Source organism: Prinia subflava, chromosome 19 (genome assembly GCF_021018805.1).
Source record: "Prinia subflava isolate CZ2003 ecotype Zambia chromosome 19, Cam_Psub_1.2, whole genome shotgun sequence".
Classification (NCBI taxonomy): Eukaryota; Metazoa; Chordata; class Aves; order Passeriformes; family Cisticolidae; genus Prinia; species Prinia subflava.
Window position 1 is genome coordinate 13492745 of NC_086265.1, and position 17957 is coordinate 13510701.

Genomic DNA, 17957 nt, shown 5'->3' on the forward strand with positions numbered 1-17957 from the left:
GAGGTTCCTCCCTGTGCATACCATGGAATGGTCTGGGGTGGAACCGCCTGGATATCTCCGGCCTGGGCCCGAAGGGGGCTGCCCTCAGCAGCAAGGAGCGGGGATGTGCGGGAATGGCGAGCGGGAGCGCCGGGGTGCTGCGGGGAGGGTGCGAGGCGGGGGCGGGGCAAGGGGCGTGGTAACGGGGAGGGGCTGGGCCGAGATTGGCAGTTTCCGGGTGGGCGGGGCCTGTGGAGGCCGGAGGGGCGAGGCTTGAGCGGCTCGGGGGCGGAGCGAGACCATGGAGGCGGCGGGGCGCGGGACAGTCTCGCGCATGCGCAAGTTGCGGCAGGAGGGCGAAGTTGCGCGGCCCTGCGCAGGCGCGGATCGCAGGAGGACTGTGAGGGAGCGGGACCGGAGCCATGGCGCGGCCTGGCGGGTTCGAGGTGGCCGAGCAGCAGCAGCAGGAGGTGCTGTCCCGGCAGCAGGAGCGGCACTACCGTCTGCTGGCTGAGTTGCAGGCGCTTGTCAAGGCGCTGCCCAGGTGAGCGGAGCCCGATGGGGGCTAGAGGCCGCTGCCGGTGCCGGCGCTGACCCGGTTTGTGCCCGCAGTGCCTGCCAGCAGCGTCTCTCGTACACAACGCTGTCCGAGCTGGCGCTGGCGCTGCTGGACGGAACCGTGTTCGAGATCGTGCAGGGTCTGCTGGAGATCCAACACCTCACCGAGAAGAACCTGTACAGCCAGCGGCGGCAGCTGCACAGCGAGCACCGCGGTACCGGGGCCACCGTGGGAGTAGTCCCGGGCCACTAGGGAGACCCGAGAGGGGAACACAAGGGCGAGGGACACAGGGGTGGCCGTCTTGGAGCACTGGAGGGGACAGAGGGAGTGGACAGCTCAGGAGAAATGCGGGTAGCACTCCAGGGAAGCGATGAGGACCCTGCGGGGGGAGACAGGCCTGGGGCATCTCGGGGGGGGGAGGAGGTCCCGGGGGTACTGGGGGTGAGACGGTGGGGGGACACCAGGGAGACAGGTTGGGAGGCAGTGGGGCCTTGAGGGTGACACTGCGGAGGGAGGGGGGTGAGTTCTTTTGGGGACTGGGGGGACAGTGCAGGGCCAGGGACTGACTTTGAGGAGGCAGATTGTGGGACAGTGGAGGACACTGGGGGTGACACTAGAGGGCACTGGGGTACTGCAATGGGGACACTGGGGGGCTGGGGTGAGAGGGACAGGTTGGGGGTCTTGGGGAAAGGCAGGTTTTGGGGCCCTGTGGGTGGGTTGTGAGGGCATACAGGAGCTATAGGGAATGACACTGGAGATTGTGGGGGGTGGGAGGGGTGGCACTGATGGCACTCGGGGCACCTGGCAGCAGCATACCTTCCTGAGCCCCCCATGCCCATGGCAGGGCTGAAGCAGGAGCTGTTCCACCGGCACAAGGAGGCCCAGCAGTGCTGCAGGCCCCACAACCTGCCACTGCTCCGTGCAGCCCAGCAGCGCGAGATGGAGGTGAGGGGAGCTGGGCTGGAGATATGCGGGGGGTGGGGACAGGGGTGGTGCAGAGCTGTGTCCCTTCTCAGGGCTCTTACAGCCCCGTTGCTGCAGGAACACTGCAGCATCTCCAGAGGGTTTGGCTATTCCTGCCCTGCAGCCTCAGAAGACACCATCTGTCCTGGCTGGCCTTGCTAGGACAGACCTAGGTTCCGTTCCCCACCTTAATCTAGAGGCCTTTTCCTCTTGCTCTACCTTTTGTCCCTTCAAGGTAGGGGCGCAGGCTCTTGTCATCCCAGATGTGATCTGAGAATTGTGGAAGCTCAGGAGCCTGATTGTTTCGAGTTTCCACATTCCTCATTTCCTGTCAAGGTGACTAAAGCCAGGCAGGACCTCTGGTACCTGTCCTTATAATCTGAGTAACTTAGACTTCCAGTAGTAATCTTGACTGCCTGTTTTAAACACTTCTAGTATTTCATTAAATTGCCTAAATATGTCTCACTTCTTGTCTTACATGCTGTGCAACTTCCTCCTACCTGCCCTCTGCCTTTCTTCTGTTTTCCTCTCTCAGGTGCTAATAGAGTCACTTCTTCCTGTTTTTATCCTCTGACAATTCTGCTGTAGAGTTTTTGGGGAACAGATTGATCATCTCTGTTATATCTGATACGTGTCTAATTGGAACTGCCCTCTGTGGTTAAGGGTTTCCATGTCCAGCTCCCATGAGATAGCTTGGGACTGGGCTCCCAGGACAGGTAATGCAAGGTGTATGTTTTAGATGTTTGGCTTCTCAGTGGAACCCATGGCATTTAGAAAAGCTTAGCCCATCGTGCAGGGTCTGTCTCCACCAGGGCTAAAGCAAAACCTGTGCCTCAGATTTGTCCAAGATATGGCACTTTTCTCTAACCCAGAATTAGATGCCAAAACTAAACAATGTGAGGCACTTAAATTTGGGTGGTTTTTTCAAGCCCAAAGAAAGTCAGTCCTCCAGCACAGTAAGTGAGGGAGACAATGGCACACCGAGGTGGGTGGGAGGAAGGAAAATCTGGGGAATGAGGGATTTTAATCTGTTGTATTTCCCACAAAGGGCAGGAACCCCTGGACTGAAGAAAGTGTGAGAACAGAGCTTGCTTAGGTTTGTTCCTCAGCATCCTTAGGTGAAGGAGCAGTCATCACTCTGCCTAGCCTTCTCTTGGAGCTGGAGTTGTCTTGAGTTTCTTCCCATTTATTGCCATGAGATCCTGCCCTGAGTGTTTTCTCTGGAGCAGCTTTTGTATGGTCACCTTTGAGTGGATCCAAGTTCTGCATCCTCCTTAATTGCAGGTTCTTCTGTGAAGGTTTCTCACTGTGATGTGCTAATTGTGGGCTCTACACCCAGTAGAGGTTCGAAGAGGTAGCTCCTGCCCCATGTGAGTGCTAAGGTCACACCTTTTGCAGAGAGCCAGGGATACTCTTGCTGCAGACACATCAGCCCTCCCCCAGACTGTTCATGGCCAAGAGTTCTGTCACACAAAGTCTAAATTTTCACCAGGAATTGTAGCGGGGGGAGGCGTTCAGCTCCCCCCAAAACCTTTTTAACCACCAGCCAATGGTGTAGAAAATCCTGGGGTTTGACTGACTTTTGTCTTTCTGTGCAGTGGGTGTAGTTTAACCTCATGGATGATTCCAGCTGAACATGTGCCTGTATTCTCTGTTACAAAGGAACAGCATTGCATGAATGAAATGTTGATACTTGTGGCTTTTCACAGAATCACAGAGTAAGCTGAGTTGGAAGAAACCTACAAGAGCCATCCAGTCCCACTTCTGGCCCTGCCCAGACCCCCCAACAGTCTCACCCTGGGCATCCCTGGCAGTGCTGTCTAAAGGCTTCTGGAGCTCTGGCATCCTCGGGGCCGTGCCCATTCCCTGGGGACCTTGGGCAGTGCCAGCAGCCTCTGGGGCAAGAACTTTTGCCTGATATGCAGCCTAACCCTCGCTGACACAACTGCAAGTCATTCCCACAGGTCCTATCACTGATCACCACAGATAACAGATCAGTGTCTACCTCTCCTCTTCCCCTTTCATGGAAGTTGTAATTTCAGTGAGTCTCCCCTCAGTCTCCTCCAGCTGAACAGACCAGATATCCTCAGCTGCTCATCACATGGTTTCCCCTCAAAGCCCTTCACCATGTTCATTGCCTTCCTTTGGATGTTCTCTAATGGTTTATTTATTTCTTACTTCTTGCAAGAAAAGCACCGAATCATGGGATGGTTTGGGTTGGAAGGGATCTTCAAGTTCATCCCATCCTACACCCTGCCATGGATGTGGACATCTGCCACTATCCCAGGTTGCTCCAAGCCCCATCCAGTGTGACCTTGGACACTTTCAGGGATGAGTCAGCCACAGCTTCTCTGGCCAACCTTTGTCAGTGTGTCACCGTCCTCACAGGGAAGAATTCCCTCGTAATGTCTAATCTAATCCTGCCCTCTCCTTTTGAAGCCATTTGCCCTTGTATCACTATATTCCTTGTCCCAAGTCCCTCTCCAGCTCTCTTGGAGCCCCTTGAGGCACAGGAAAGGGCTCTAAGGTCACACAGAGGCTTCAGCCCTTGGAACATCTCCTTGGCCTTTTCTGGACTTGCTCTAGCAGCTCCATGTCCTTCCTGTGCTAGGCCCCCAGAGCTGGAGGAAGCTCTGCAGGTGGTGTCTCACCTGAGCACAGCAGGGAGACAGAATCTCCCCCCTCACTCTGCTGCCCACCCTACAAAAATGAGCCTGTCATTGTTTTTTGCTGGGATTTGATGATTCCTGGTGTTCCCTGTGGCTTGCAAAGGAAGTCTGCTGTTCAGTGCAGCCTGGTGAGACTTTATCACCTCTGCACACATGGGGCTCTTTACTTGGTCTGTGTTCTGCTTGTCCCCTGCAATTTCTCTGCTTCGTCTCCTGATTTCCAGCATGCCTTTGTCATCCACATGTTTGCTAGGCTCTATTTCTTCTCTGGAGGCAACACAGAGACTCTACTGAAGTTCAGGCAGATGTTGGTGAGACAGGAGTGGCCATGTCCTCCTGGTTGGAGCAATTCTGTCAAAGTCCTTTTTTCATAATGTTCTCAGTCTGTCAAAAATAGAGCCCAGCATTCAGATCCTTTCACAAATAAATAGGATCTGTATAGGATTTATAGCTCCAGTTCCATATTAGTGTCCCGGGAGCTGTCTTGATGAGCTTCAGTTGTGCTGGTTTACAGCTGGCCTGGAGGCCTCACAGTTATAAATAATTCCAACTTTATAACTAAAATGAGGTTGATTATATAATTACCTTGATTATGTAACTTGACCAGTAAGGCCTGTTGGAAAGCAGGCCCAGGCTGTTGGGGGTTCAGGCTGCTATTGGCTGGTTGGCCAGGTGACAACTAGCTCAGCAGTGAGGATTAACTGCATGTGCATTGTGATCTGTATAAGGAATAGAGGTCTCAATAAAATTGGCTGTTGCTGCATGACCTTCATGTGTGTGTTGCTTCCCTGCCTCCGACACATCATTCAGTGGCGTAAGTCACTCCTCCAAGGCTTCCTTCAGCCTCACCTGAGAGGGACACGTAGTTCTTGGGCTGCGCTCAGCCATAGCTCGGGTGGTGACTATCAGGTGAAGTGGTTCAGACACTAATCAGTTCCTCGTGGTCTTTCTTGGCCTCCTAACACTCAGAGAGTAGTCTGTTCCCCTGACTTCCCTACATTTTCTTGAGTGGCAGCTTTGCAGGTGGAGATGTTAAGACCTGGGGCTGTGCTGGTTGCTCACTGCTATCTTTGGACTCATCAGGAGAGATTCAGGGCCTGCTTGTGCTTGGGTTCCAGTAAAAGTCTTCAAGATGAGGAAAAAGCTGGGAAGAAGGCAGATATTTCACTTTCCCATTGACTTTTATGTTTTCCAGGCTATGGAGCAACAGATCCGAGAGGAACAGCGAATGATGGATGAAAAGATAGTCTTGGAATTGGACCAAAAAGTAATCGACCAGCAGAGCACCCTGGAGAAGGCTGGGGTGTCTGGCTTCTACATCACCACCAACCCCCAGGTTGGTTTTCAGGCATGGCAGGCAAGGTGTTTTGACAAGAGCCTGGAGTAATAGGACAAGGGGGAATGGCTTCCCACTGACAAAGGGCAGGGACAGATGGGATACTGGTGAGAAATTCTTCTCTGGAAGGCTGGTAAGGCACAGGTTACCCAGAGCAGCTGTGGCTGCCCCATCCCTGGAAGTGTCCAAAGCCATGTTGGACAGGGCTTGGAGCAACCTGGGATAGTGGAAGGTGTGGGGTGGGAATGGATGACCTTTAAAATTCCCTTCCAACCCAAACCATCCCATGATTGTTTGACAGTGCTCTTGATGAATACCTTTAACTTTTAAAAAAATCTTGCTGTAGATAAGTCAGGGATGGGTGTGTCAGAACAATCCATCCTTTGCCTCCCAGCTGGTGGGTGGTGTGCACTGGACAGAGCCTGTACTCAACTCATAACAAAAGAACAGAAACCCAGGTTCCACTTAGCAGCATTCCCAACTTCCTGCAGTATTTTTTCCACTGTGGAGGGAAAAAACACTGTGCCAACAGCTTGCAGTCCTGTGACTCTCCAATGGGTCTGAAAAGCTCTAAAATAATTAATTTACTGCATTTATATTCAGCTTAGCTATAAAAACTGACTTCAAGACTTTATTAGGCACCTTGTTCATACTTGCATGTGACTTGCTGGAGCTGATGATCTCAGGCTGTAATTAAAGAATTGTTCCCAGTTTCCCCAGGGCATTTGCTCTTAAAACATCTGAGGAGTCACCTGAGTTTGTCCACATTGTCTTTATGCCACTGCAGGAATGAAAAAACTCAAAATTCCCAAGTCCTGTTGTAAAGCCATACAAGTTTGCAGGGAACACAGAGACAGGCTGTTCTTAACTCTGTTTTTTCAGCTGATTAAATGTCACTTTGATAAAGACCTACTGCTGAGAAAAGTCGGCTTAAATGAAGCTAAACAGGCATTTTCTAACACCCACCCACATGATTCCCAGTTGTGGAGCCTTGAACAAGCCTCTCATTTTTTCAGTGTTGCTATTCCCTGGCTGTATAATGCAGAGAGCCCGTTCTCTCTCTCCTGCCCTGCCCTTTATGTTGTTTGTCTAAGTAATAATCCTTATTAGGGTTCCTCTTTGCTGGGTTTGTGTATGTGTGCCTTTAGGATAGGTGCCAAGCCGAACCCGGATCTTGGCTTGTGCCTGTGAGTGCCACCAAGAAATCCCTGCTGGAATCTGTTCACGCAGTTCCCATCAGCTGATGTGTTCCCCCCCTAGTCTGTATGAAATGCCTCCTTGTGCAGGGGATATATTTTTACAAAAATAGATTTGTATTTCCATAGCTCTGTGTCTGCAGGGCTGAGTCACAGACCTACACTCACAAATTACTGCCTCCACCATGTTGTTTCTGAGCTAGATGTAACTAAAGAACAAGCAGGTGGCAAGGGAACAGTGAGCTAATGTTGATGTCCCCCCTTGATTGTGGTCCTGGAAAAGGGAGTTTTCCAGGAATAGGGAATGAAAAGCCTGCAGGGAATTTGATGCACCAGCACAGCTATGTGTTGCACCTGCCTTAGATCCCACTTAGAGGGTTCCCAAAGCAATCCCTCCTCTTCCTTCCCTTCTATGCTGGAAAGGGGTCAGGCAGTTTGAGATGCTGTGGGGGATGTGTGGAGGGGCCTGGAGAACCTTCTCTGGGTCTACTGCCCCTGCTCAGCCTGCAGAACTAGCCAGCCCTCATAACCCCTAGCATGTTTATTATGGTCAAGATGAAAGAGGCTCTCTGGATCCTTAAGGAATCCTCAAATGCTGGAATTCCTAAGACAGCCACAGTTTGCAGCAGATCTGGTAAGATGTCACTGCTCCTACCAGATGTCAATGCTCTTACCAGCTATCATCTAGTAAGAAGGCACTTAGGTTTTAGAGAAACACTTGAACAAGATGAAGCATTTGGTTTTTAGCTGCCTGGTTGATTTTTTTTTTAATTTCCTAAGAACAAGAAGCTCTTGAGGAGGTGGTACAGGCCAGTCCTTCCTGCTTCCTGCAGGAGGGAATGGGATCATCTGCTTGTACAAACATCTTTCTCCCTCTGCAGGAGCTGACTCTACAGATGAATTTGCTGGAGCTGATTCGGAAGCTGCAGCAGAAGGAAGCTGTGGCTGAGAAGAAATTTTCCTGAAAGAGCAAATCTGCTGTTCACTTCCCAGAGTTTTTCGTCTGACTTCTCTCTAAACAACAGACCGTCCATGAATTTGCTTTGTGTTGTGTCAGGAAGAGTCTGCAGGAGTAGAAGAAATTGCTAAGGCAGTTAGGTTAGAGGTGGGGCAGGCAGAGCCCAGCGCAGGGGGTGGTTGGGAGCCTGGGGATGGCTATCTGATCCTCAGAGCAGTGTCAGCTGCAGCTGGCTCAGCTAGGAGCTGATGGAGCATGGTCACCTGCCAGGAATGTCCTGCAGTGATGCTGAAGCCATCACTGAGCCAAGGCTGAGCTGAGCACTGAGCCCACAGAGCCCCACTGTGTGAGGGCTAAGCCTGTGCTTAGATAATGTAACTGAGGGGGGAAACAATTCCAAGGATGTTTCTGTGTGCTGTTGAGGCAGAAACAACCTCTTAGACAGGCAGACCCTTCCCAGAGTCTCCTCCAGACTGGTATCAGCATTATGTGTTAGTTTACCTGTATGCTGGCCAGCATTATCTGTATTAAAGGATTTCAGGCCTCAGCCCAGAATTACTGGACTGGTGTTTGCAGTGTTTCCACTGACTTGGAAAGCAGAGCTTTTGCTTTGTTCTTTTAAACCAGTTTCCAAATTAAGGGAAATAAACACTCCCCTTCTGGGGCTGCAGCTCCGAGTGCTAGTAGTTGTGTTTTTCCTGTCCTTAGCTGATGAGTATGGGGCTTGTTGTGCATTACATGGAAGCTGGGGAGGAACCTGAAGTGTTTCGGAGATCTTTCAAGGTGTTGGAAGAACTTGTGGGTGGCCTTATGATGGGGAGAGCTGGTGCTGGAGGAGACAACAGCTACAAGCACCAAGGAGGCTTTTGGAAATTCAGGGCTGAGGTCCTTCCCATTTCCATCGTGTGGGTGTTCCCTCCCCATGGAGATTATTCAGCTGTGGTTGAGCAGCTGGAATCAAGACCTGCTGTGTCTGTGGAGTCTTCACCTCCTGGATGAAAGTCCCCATCTGGAAGGCAGGCTGGTATGAGGCCTGCTACACTGCTGAGCAATGGTGAGGGGCAAGGTGGGTAACATTCCCCTCTGGAAACACCTTCATCCTCATGGGAGGACACAGGGTAGCCACTGGTGCAGACTGGGTGAAGTCAGCATCTGTGGGCAGATTTGTGACTAGAGTGATTGGCAAGGAAATTGTTTCCCAAGGTGAGGATAGGGAAGGCAAGAGTGAACAATGGGTTTGTAGCAGGAAAGGATGCCCAGGTACTGGGGGTCACACTGCCTTCCAGAAGCTTCCCCTTCCTCTGCACAAGCTCTCTGGAATGGCTGGAGCAGCAGCAGAGTGAGGTGTGGCTGGAGGAGCTAGGATCAAGGTTACTGCTCATGGATTCAGCCCCACTGCCTTGCCCTGTGGCGTGAGGAATGGAGTCCACCTTGGTCCAGAGCCTCTGTGATCCAGGATTGCTGCTGTGTCTCCAGGGGGAGCCAGTGCCAGGGATCACGGGGGCTGTTCTGGCACTGCCATGACAACGGCAGCTCTCGGGCTTCCTGCTTCCGCCATCTGTTTGCATATGGCTCTGCCAGGCTGCTGATCAGATCCAAGCTGAAATTTTTCCATGGCTGTGGTCAGGTTGGGTTTCAGAAAGGCCAGGGTGGAGATCTGCAGGGGGTTAGATGTGGGTAGCTGGTGGGAAAGGTTATCCTAAGGGAGCAAAGCCCCTGAGTTGGCTTGTGATCAGATCAGCAGGATTTCAGCAGAGGAACAGTTGTTCAGCCCCTGAAGCTGGACCGTACAACGTGGAGGATACTGATATTTTTCCAGGCAAGTGTCATTGTGTCACCAGAGGTGACGCCATCCCACAGCATTGCTTGCCCCAGCCACTGCAGGTGTGGTACTGCTGGTAACACAGGGCAGACCTGGGCAGAGTGACCCGAGGGGGCTGGAAGTTCTGCTGGACTTTGGCTGTCTCAGCTCCTTGGTTCAGTGACTGGTGTAGCTCCCGAGCTCTCAGCCAGTGTCCCAGGAACATATGTTTGGCTTCAGCCATCCACAGACCTGGACCGAAAGTGCCGGCCCAGAGCTCCATATGTGCCAGAAGTGACATGGAGAGGGTATGCAACCCTAGGATCAAGTTCCCTGTTCAGCTGCAAGGTGACTAATGAGAGAACTATGGCTCCATGCCAGCCCCATGTTCACCCAGGAGATGGTGGAAGATGAGTGATGGGTGGCAGGAAGGGACAAGTCCTGTTTATTCCTTCCTTTTCCTATATTTTGGGCTGTTGAGGAGAAGAGCAAGGTCCCCTCCACATAAGGAAGCCGATCCAGTGTGGATAAATGTGAATGTGTTCAGGTGGGAGCCCTCAAGTGTTGCACTGTGGGCTCTTGAGTTGCGGGTGCAACTTGAGGGTGACATTTGGGGTGATGACTGGTGGGTCCATGAAAATGGTCAGCTTAAGTGCCCAGGACCCATCAGAAAATTAGATAAGACATGAGAAGGGGATGGGGAAGAAAATGAAAAACATGTTGATGGTGTTAAGTACCTAAATGCAAATCCCTTCACCTTGACAAAGGCACTGTAGAGATGGAACAATCTCTGCAAAGGCCCTGGGGACACCAGGGATCTGGAGCACCTTCCAGCTGAGCTGGACTTCTTTGTCTTTGACAAAGGGCACAAGAAGGGGCAGGGTGGAGATAAAACTATGAGTGAATGGAGAGGGACTTCACTCTCTAGAAATACAGGAGCAGCAGCATTGCAGGGCACCTGTAACAGGCAGGTTTGGGTGGGATGGGTGACTGCTTGGGAAACTCCTGCCCCAGGGGGCTGGAGAGGCAGACTTTTGGTGGTTCAAGAGGAGGTGAAGGACTTCTGGAAAAGAAACACCTTTTGACTTAGAGATGGATAGAGGTTATTCCCCTTCACTGCCCTGCAGAGCCAGGGGGAAGCACCATAGTCTTTTGCTCAGTTTTGTGCTCCTGGCCAGGCAGGAGGACTGTGAGCTGAAGGGGCCTTTTCAGGAGTTCCCCTTCCCACAGCTTTCTCCACACCTCAGTTTCTCCATAACTAACACCTGCGCACAGGATGTGCCTGGCCTTCAGGTAGCAGCTCCAGAGCAGAGTGAGTAGAAGCAGAGGAGCAGGGTGTCAGCCCTTTGCTCCATCCAGAACTGCATCCAGTGAACAGGATTTGGGATAACTGCTCCATCACAGCATCACAGAGTAGCTTGGGTTAGGAGAGATCTTGGATTAGAAGCTCATGAGCAGGGACACCTTCCACTGTCCCAGGTTTTTTAGAATTCCTTCCTAATATCCCACCGATCCCTGCCTTCTGGCAGTGGGAAGCCATTCCCCCTTGTCACTACAGGTCCTTGTCCCAAGTCCCTCTCCAGCTCTCTTGGAACCTGTTTAGGCATGGGAAGGGGTTCTAACGTCTTCCTGCAGCCTTCACTTCTCCAGGTGAACCCCCAGCTCTCCCAGCCTGGCTCCAGAGCAGCCCAGGGCTCTTGCCCTTGGAATATCTCCATGACCACCCTGTATCCCGTTTCCGTGCGGCTCCAGCCGCACACACATTCGCGGGGGGATGCCTATCCTGGAGTGGTGGGGACCTCCCCGCCTCTGCCCCTCCCAGAGGCTGCAGGTGTAGCCCCAGTACCCTCCCAGCCTCTGCTCCCCGCTCCAGGGAGACACCCCTGGGAATGGGGCCGGGGGCCCGCCCGGCCCCCGCCCGGCCCCCGCCCGGCCCCCGCCCGGCCCCCGCCCGGCCCCCGCCCGGCCCCCGCCCGGCCCCCGCCCGGCCCCCGCCCGGCCCCCGCCCGGCCCCCGCCCGGTCCCCGCCCTTCCGCCGGGCGCGGGGAGGCGGAGCCGGGCGGCGGCGGCGGTGCGTAGCAGGTGAGTCTATGGCCGATGCGGGGCCCCCGGCCACCCGCACAGGTGAGCGACAATCCCTGGGACCGGGAGCCGGGCTGGGACCGGCACTGTGGGGAGCACCCCGGGGGAGCGCGGCCGGGATCGAGGCCGGGGCTCGGCACCGCCCGGAACCGGCATCGTGGCGGGGCTGAGCAGGGGCGAAACTATCGCCTCTCCCCGCCCAGGATGAATCCGGAACCCCCACACACCCTCCTCGGTCAGGGGTCCCCACCCTCGGCCACCCGCCGAACTCTGGGGAATGCTCAGTGGCCGGTGGGCACCAAGCTCCGCATCCTCCCAGCTGTGCCTGTTGCGTGTGTTGGGACTGGGGACCCCAGTATTGCCAACGTCTCCACTCGCGGCGACCTGGATGTGCAGGGATGGGAGCCTCAGCCAGCACGGATTGTGCACGTTGTCCTCATGGGCCGTCATCTGCCCTGTCATTCCATCATCTCCCAGTGGGCTTTCCAGGACCTTTTGGCCTCTGAGAGGTGGACCCTGGAGCGGGGCTGCACCAGCCCTCCAGCAGGACATGTTGTTTACATAGGTGTGGGGCTTCTGGCACAGGAAGGAGGGCAGCTGGGAGGGGAGAGTATCCCAAAGTCACCAATCACCCCATGGAGCAGCTGGGAAACAGCACCTGCAGGTCTTTAGTGCTATGTCCTCCCTGCCCCTGTGGTGGGGTCCTGGCACAGCAGAGTGAAGTTCAGGTAGATGTTGGATAAGGTGGCGAGGAGGTAGCAAGGAAACCTTCATAAGGGGCAGAGCAGACTGGTTTGGGCTTTAACAGGGAATGCTGTGGTTTGCCTGCCACCTGGCACACTGGCACGTGTCCCAGTCCTGTGCCACCCCTGAGGGAGGACACACTCTGTGCTGAGCTCCATGCTGGCTGAGGAGCAAGGGACACCTGGAATGTGCCCTGGTGGCTTTTCCACCTTGTCCCTAGCACTTGATACCTCACTACCAAGGGAATGTTCACCCCTTCCTGCCCATCTACCAGGTCTCCAGGCAGGATCTCACTGCTGAGGACCCCTCAGTCTGCTGAGGGCAGGGCTCACTGCCTCCAGGATGGCGAGATGGCTGCCCCGCTCTACCGACCTGACCCGCTTCTGCCAGAAGCTCAACCGGGTGAAGACCCTGGAGGACGACATGATGGAGACATCCTTTAACAGATGCCTTTCCACCATCGACTTAACACTGCTGGGCATCGGGGGCATGGTGGGCTCTGGGCTGTACGTCCTTACAGGCACTGTGGCGAAGGAGATCGCTGGCCCTGCTGTCATCGTCTCCTTCATCATCGCCGGCTTTGCCTCACTACTGGCTGCTCTCTGCTATGCCGAGTTTGGAGCCCGTGTGCCCAAGACAGGCTCTGCCTACATGTTCACCTATGTGTCTGTGGGTGAAATCTGGGCTTTCCTCATCGGCTGGAACGTGTTGCTGGAGTACATGATCGGGGGGGCCGCAGTGGCCAGGGCCTGGAGTGGCTATCTGGACTCCATCTTTAACCACAAGATCAAGAACTTCACCGAGACCCATGTGGGTGCCTGGCAGGTGCCGTTCCTGGCCCGCTATCCAGACTTCCTGGCAGCTGCCATCCTACTGGTAGCCACCACCTTCATCTCCTTTGGGGCCAAAGTGTCATCCTGGCTCAACCATGTCTTCTCTGCCATCAGCATGGGCATCATCCTTTTCATCCTCATTATGGGCTTTGTCCTCGCACAGCCCAAGAACTGGAGCACCCAGGAGGGTGGATTTGCCCCATATGGGCTGTCGGGCATCATGGCTGGCACAGCCACCTGCTTCTATGCCTTTGTGGGCTTTGATGTCATCGCAGCCTCCAGTGAAGAGGCCAGGAACCCGCAGAGGGCTGTCCCCAGGGCCATCGCTTTCTCCTTGGGGCTGGCCACCGGTGCCTACATCCTGGTGTCAGTTGTGCTGACGCTGATGGTGCCCTGGCACACGCTGGACCCTGACTCTGCCCTGGCTGATGCATTCTACAGGAGAGGCTACGCCTGGGCAGGGTTTCTGGTGGCTGCTGGCTCCATCTGTGGTGAGTACAGGCAGTGGTGGGAGGGAGCTGCCCACCCCCACTGCCTTGGGGGCTGGGAACAATCCCCAGTTTGGGTTTGGGTCTGATGGACTCTTCCTTCTTCTACCCATCCCTCAGCAATGAATACAGTTCTGTTGAGCAACCTCTTCTCCCTGCCACGCATCGTCTATGCCATGGCCGAGGATGGGCTCTTCTTTCAGGTTTTCTCCCGAGTGCACCCCCGCACACAAGTGCCCGTCGTCGGCATCGTGGTCTTCGGGCTGCTTATGGCCCTACTGGCCCTCGTCTTTGACCTAGAGGCCCTGGTGCAGTTCCTGTCCATCGGCACACTGCTGGCCTACACCTTTGTGGCTGCCAGCATCATCGTCCTGCGCTTCCAGCAGCAGAAGGGGCACGTCCCTGCACCGGCGGCCAGTGGCCAGCCCAACCCCGAGCCCCATGAGGGCCCGTCTGGGGGCGAGCTGAAGGAGTATGAGTCCTTCTCTGACAAGCTGCAGCTGGTGGACAGAGACAAGAGCAAAGAGCAGCGGGAGCCAGGGCAGCTGAAGGCAGCATTTGAGCCCTACCTGGAGTTCCTCAGCGACTTCTACCCGGGTGAGGTGGTCACGGTGGCCGTAGTGACCCTGATGGTGTCTGCCATATGCTTCTGCTCCATCTTAGTGTTTGGCAACACTCACCTCCACCTTCCCACCTGGAGCTACTCACTGCTGTTGGTTCTCTTTAGTCTGGGCTTCCTGCTTAGCCTTCTCCTCATCTGGGCACACGAGCAGCAGCACAGCACCCAGACCTTCCAGGTATGCCCAGGGCCCAGGCAGGGAATCCTTCCGCAGGGGTGGGAGGAGGTGGGAGCAGCTCTGATGGACCTGCAGGGCGCCCAGGCACAGCACTTTGTTGAAAGCACCCACAACTGCTGAAGAATGAGAAGGGAGGGGGGGAGGAAGAGGGTGTTTGTGGACACTGGGTGTGGGGATTGTTGGTGCCTCTGCTGTTACTCTATGTGGCCACTGGTCCCCAGGAGGGGACATCCTCAGCAGTTCTGTGTCCATCCCATGGGACCCAGGGGTTGCTCCTGTCCACCTTGGGCTCCCTTCTCTGCAACCTCACAATTCCTCTGCTCCTCTCCTGCCTCAGCTCCTTACTTTGGCTGCCCTTCAGCTATGTGATGGAGCTCATTTTCAGCCTCTAAACCACTTCTGTGCCTCTTGTGCTCCCCCTCTCCTGTTTTCAGCCCATCTGAGCCATGGTGTAGTCATTGCAGCTTCATAACACCAGTGGTGATACCACTTCCCTGCCATGCCCCTGTCCTGGCTCCTCCAGCAAGGACCACATTAGCTCAGGGTCACGCCAGGAGCTTGTTTGGTCCTCATGATGATGCCTGTGCCCACCCTGCCAGCCTGTCACAGCTCCTGGCTCCACTGTTCCTTTTCCTTAAAAAAAAGTGCCACTTGTAGAAATCCCAAGGTGACAGTCCCTTTGTCCCACACATTTGCCAGCACTGTCTTTTGTCCCTATAATTTTAAATATGGAGACTGGCTCCTTTTCTGCTTCAGATACCCCTGGTACCCCTATCCCCAGCGCTGAGCATCATCCTCAACATCTACCTGATGCTGAAGCTCAGTTACATGACATGGCTCCGCTTCGCTGTCTGGCTCCTCCTAGGTGAGTGCTCCCATGTCTGCTTTGGGGAGGGGGAACAGGGTTTATCTTGGCACTCTCCAGCTGCTTTGGCAGCTCCTCCCCGCCATTTACGGGTGTATAGAGTGTGTCCTGCCCCTTTTTGACTCCAATTCCCTTTTGGAGATGCAAGCTGAGGTCTCCCAGCATCTCCTGAGCCTGTTTCCCAGAGCGTCACAGCTTGTTTCTGTTGAAATTCAGATCCTCCTTAAAGCCCTGGGCCAAAACTGTCCCCTGCTCCTGAGGCAGCTCCCTGGGGCTCAGGAAGTCCTTCCCTTTCCCAGGGACTGAGGGTGCTCCCTTTGCTCTTGACATGCTGCAGGACCCTTTTCCTCCTGCAAGCAGCTTAGTTAAGCCCCCATGGTGCTTTAGCATTTTTCTCTGCCTGGTTGCTGGCTACATCCGTGCCACATTCTACTGTGATGCCAGCCATGACAGTGCCAGCAGCCAGGCTGTGCTGGAGCCCTGCTGTCCCTGTCCCCACTGCAGGCCTACTTGTCTACTTTGGCTATGGCATCTGGCACAGCAAGGAGAACCTGCGGGAGCCGCGGCCCCAGCGTGTCAGCGCCCGCTACGTGGTGTTCCCGGGCGGCAGCCTGGAGGAGAGGGTGCAGGCAGTCCAGCCCAGCTCCCAGCCTGCCACCGGGCTGCCAGACACCGACACCGATGACTGCAAGAGATGACACCGCTGGCAACGGGGGCACCTGGAGATGGGAGCGTTGGAATCTCCTCCCGCACTGAGGCCAGAGACCCACCCCCCTTCTCCTGGTCCCTCTGACAGCAGAGCCACTGGGGCTGCCCTGGGTGTGGGGCTCCACCTGGAGAGGATGAGGATGTTCACCCTTCCCTACGCACTTCTGACAGAGTGTGGAGGGGCCAGCTGCCTCCCTCCCCATCCCCTGCACTCAGGAGCTGGGTCTCAGCCCAGTGCCTGCCCTGCTCATGAGGGGCCATGTCCTTGTCACCTCTCCCGGAGCACACCCTGGCACTGTGCAGCACACCTCCTGTCTGCCAGCACATCCATGCAGCCGGGAATGCAGAGGTTCCCCAGGGACCTGGACAGGCAGCCCAGTGCTGCCCATCCTCTCATCCTGAGTGCAGCCCCTCTGCCTCCTGCAGAGTCCCCTTCAGAAGGAGCCAGGGGCCAACCATGCATCCCCACAGGCACCCCTGCCATTCCTATCCCCAGGGCTGCTCTCCTCAAAGGCTGGGGCTGAGGGAGCTGAGGGGCAGCTGGAGACATGACATGGAGAAAGGATACAGCCACAGTGGGTGGCTGGGCAGGCACCCCAGGAAAGCCAGTGGAGGCTGGCAGGGCAAAAGCCCAGCTGCATCTTCCCAGACGTTGGAATTGGCTGTCTAAGGGGTGGACTGGGGGCCATGCCTACTGGAAGATAATGCCAGGCTCCTGCCCCAGCCCTGAGTGGGGTGTGGGTGCTCAGGATCCCAGGTACATTGCCTTGTCCATGGAGGTCCTCAGCAGCATCCCTGGGCTGGTCTGCCTGGAGCAGGCTCCCCACTTCTGCAACCCAGCAGCATCACCTGCTCCACCATGGGGACTCAGTCCCCCATGATGCCCCCTTCCAGGCTCTCTGGGGGTTGAGACAGGCTCAGCAGGTGCTTTTCAGTATTGCCCCCTCCCCAGCAATCATCCCAATGCTCTGGGGTCACCCCAGCTGCAAGGGTGTCATTGGGGTGGGGGTTCCCAGCAGCATTGCTGCAGCCACCCCTGGATGTTTTGCCCATGAGCAGCCTAAAGTGGAAGGGAAGAGAGTTTCAGCATGTTTTGGAAGTCAGTCAAGTATGAGGTTGCCAACGTGACAAGCCTTGCAGCATGGACACCCTACTCCATCCTCATCCTCTGCAAGCTGCGAGGAGCTGGGGACTGTGGGCAAGCTGTTCCATTACTTCTTGCTAGCCAGTCCCTGGAGGGCCTTCGAGAGGCTGTGGGGATCCTCGGGAGGATACACTGGCTCTGGTGAACCCCTCTGTCTGCCAGCACTGCTCCATGTCCCGCCTTGTCCCCACGCTGCTGCCACTGGAGCTGTGGCCCCGCTTGGCACCTCTGTGTCATGGCTTGTGAGCAACGGGCTGATTTGGTTATCCTCATAAGCACTGTTTCTGCGATGGCTCTGTCTGGTTGTGATCTCTGTGTCCCCAAGCATTGACTGCTCCCCAGTCAATGCTCAGGAAAGTCCCCGCCAAAAGTTGGGAAGGGAGGGTCGTACTGTCCACTGCCACCCTGCTACCACCGGGATTCCAGTCACGAGGACAAGCTCCAGCCAGGCCTACAGAAAGCAGGACCCCACGGGGCTGGGGTAGGCTGGGACTGAAGCCTTACAGTACACAAATACCCTGATACTGATCCAGACAGGACTGAACCACACTGTGAGCAGCGAGGACGGTGCTGAGCCAGCACCAGGGCAGGATCACTAAAGCTGCCAAAGGTTATGAGCTAAAGGATGTGAGAACTTGTGCAATTAATGGGAATTTAATTATAACCCACAGTTACCCCCATGCCCACACTGCTGTCTTTTAGGGGAATGTCCTTCTTGAGATAACAGAGTCCTTCTTCATTAAAAAGCAAGTGTTCGACAGGAACCTGGGGAGGCACAGGCTGAACCCTCCTTAGTGACTCAGCTTTAATCTCAGTAATAAATCCATTGTCAGCA

General features: G+C 55.1%; 2 protein-coding genes across 3 annotated transcripts; both read left to right on the plus strand.

Moving 5' to 3' along the window:
* The first annotated feature begins 327 nt into the window (after positions 1-327).
* On the plus strand, positions 328-8337 carry LOC134560195 (protein DGCR6). The gene is made up of 5 exons (XM_063415920.1): positions 328-523; positions 592-752; positions 1383-1483; positions 5366-5506; positions 7584-8337. The coding sequence occupies exons 1-5, from the start codon at positions 402-404 to the stop codon at positions 7665-7667; spliced, it is 609 nt and encodes a 202-aa protein (XP_063271990.1). The 5' UTR covers positions 328-401; the 3' UTR covers positions 7668-8337.
* Positions 8338-11465: 3128 nt separating this feature from the next.
* On the plus strand, positions 11466-17414 carry SLC7A4 (solute carrier family 7 member 4). Of its 2 annotated transcripts, none has more exons than XM_063415865.1 (5): positions 11466-11543; positions 12562-13611; positions 13729-14405; positions 15162-15270; positions 15775-17414. In XM_063415865.1, exons 2-5 carry the CDS (start codon positions 12630-12632, stop codon positions 15966-15968), a joined length of 1962 nt encoding a protein of 653 aa, XP_063271935.1. In that variant the 5' UTR covers positions 11466-11543; positions 12562-12629; the 3' UTR covers positions 15969-17414. The 2 variants fall into 2 exon arrangements, with proteins under 2 accessions (XP_063271935.1, XP_063271936.1); XM_063415866.1 differs by having other exon boundaries at positions 11502-11585.
* The last annotated feature ends 543 nt before the right edge of the window (positions 17415-17957 follow it).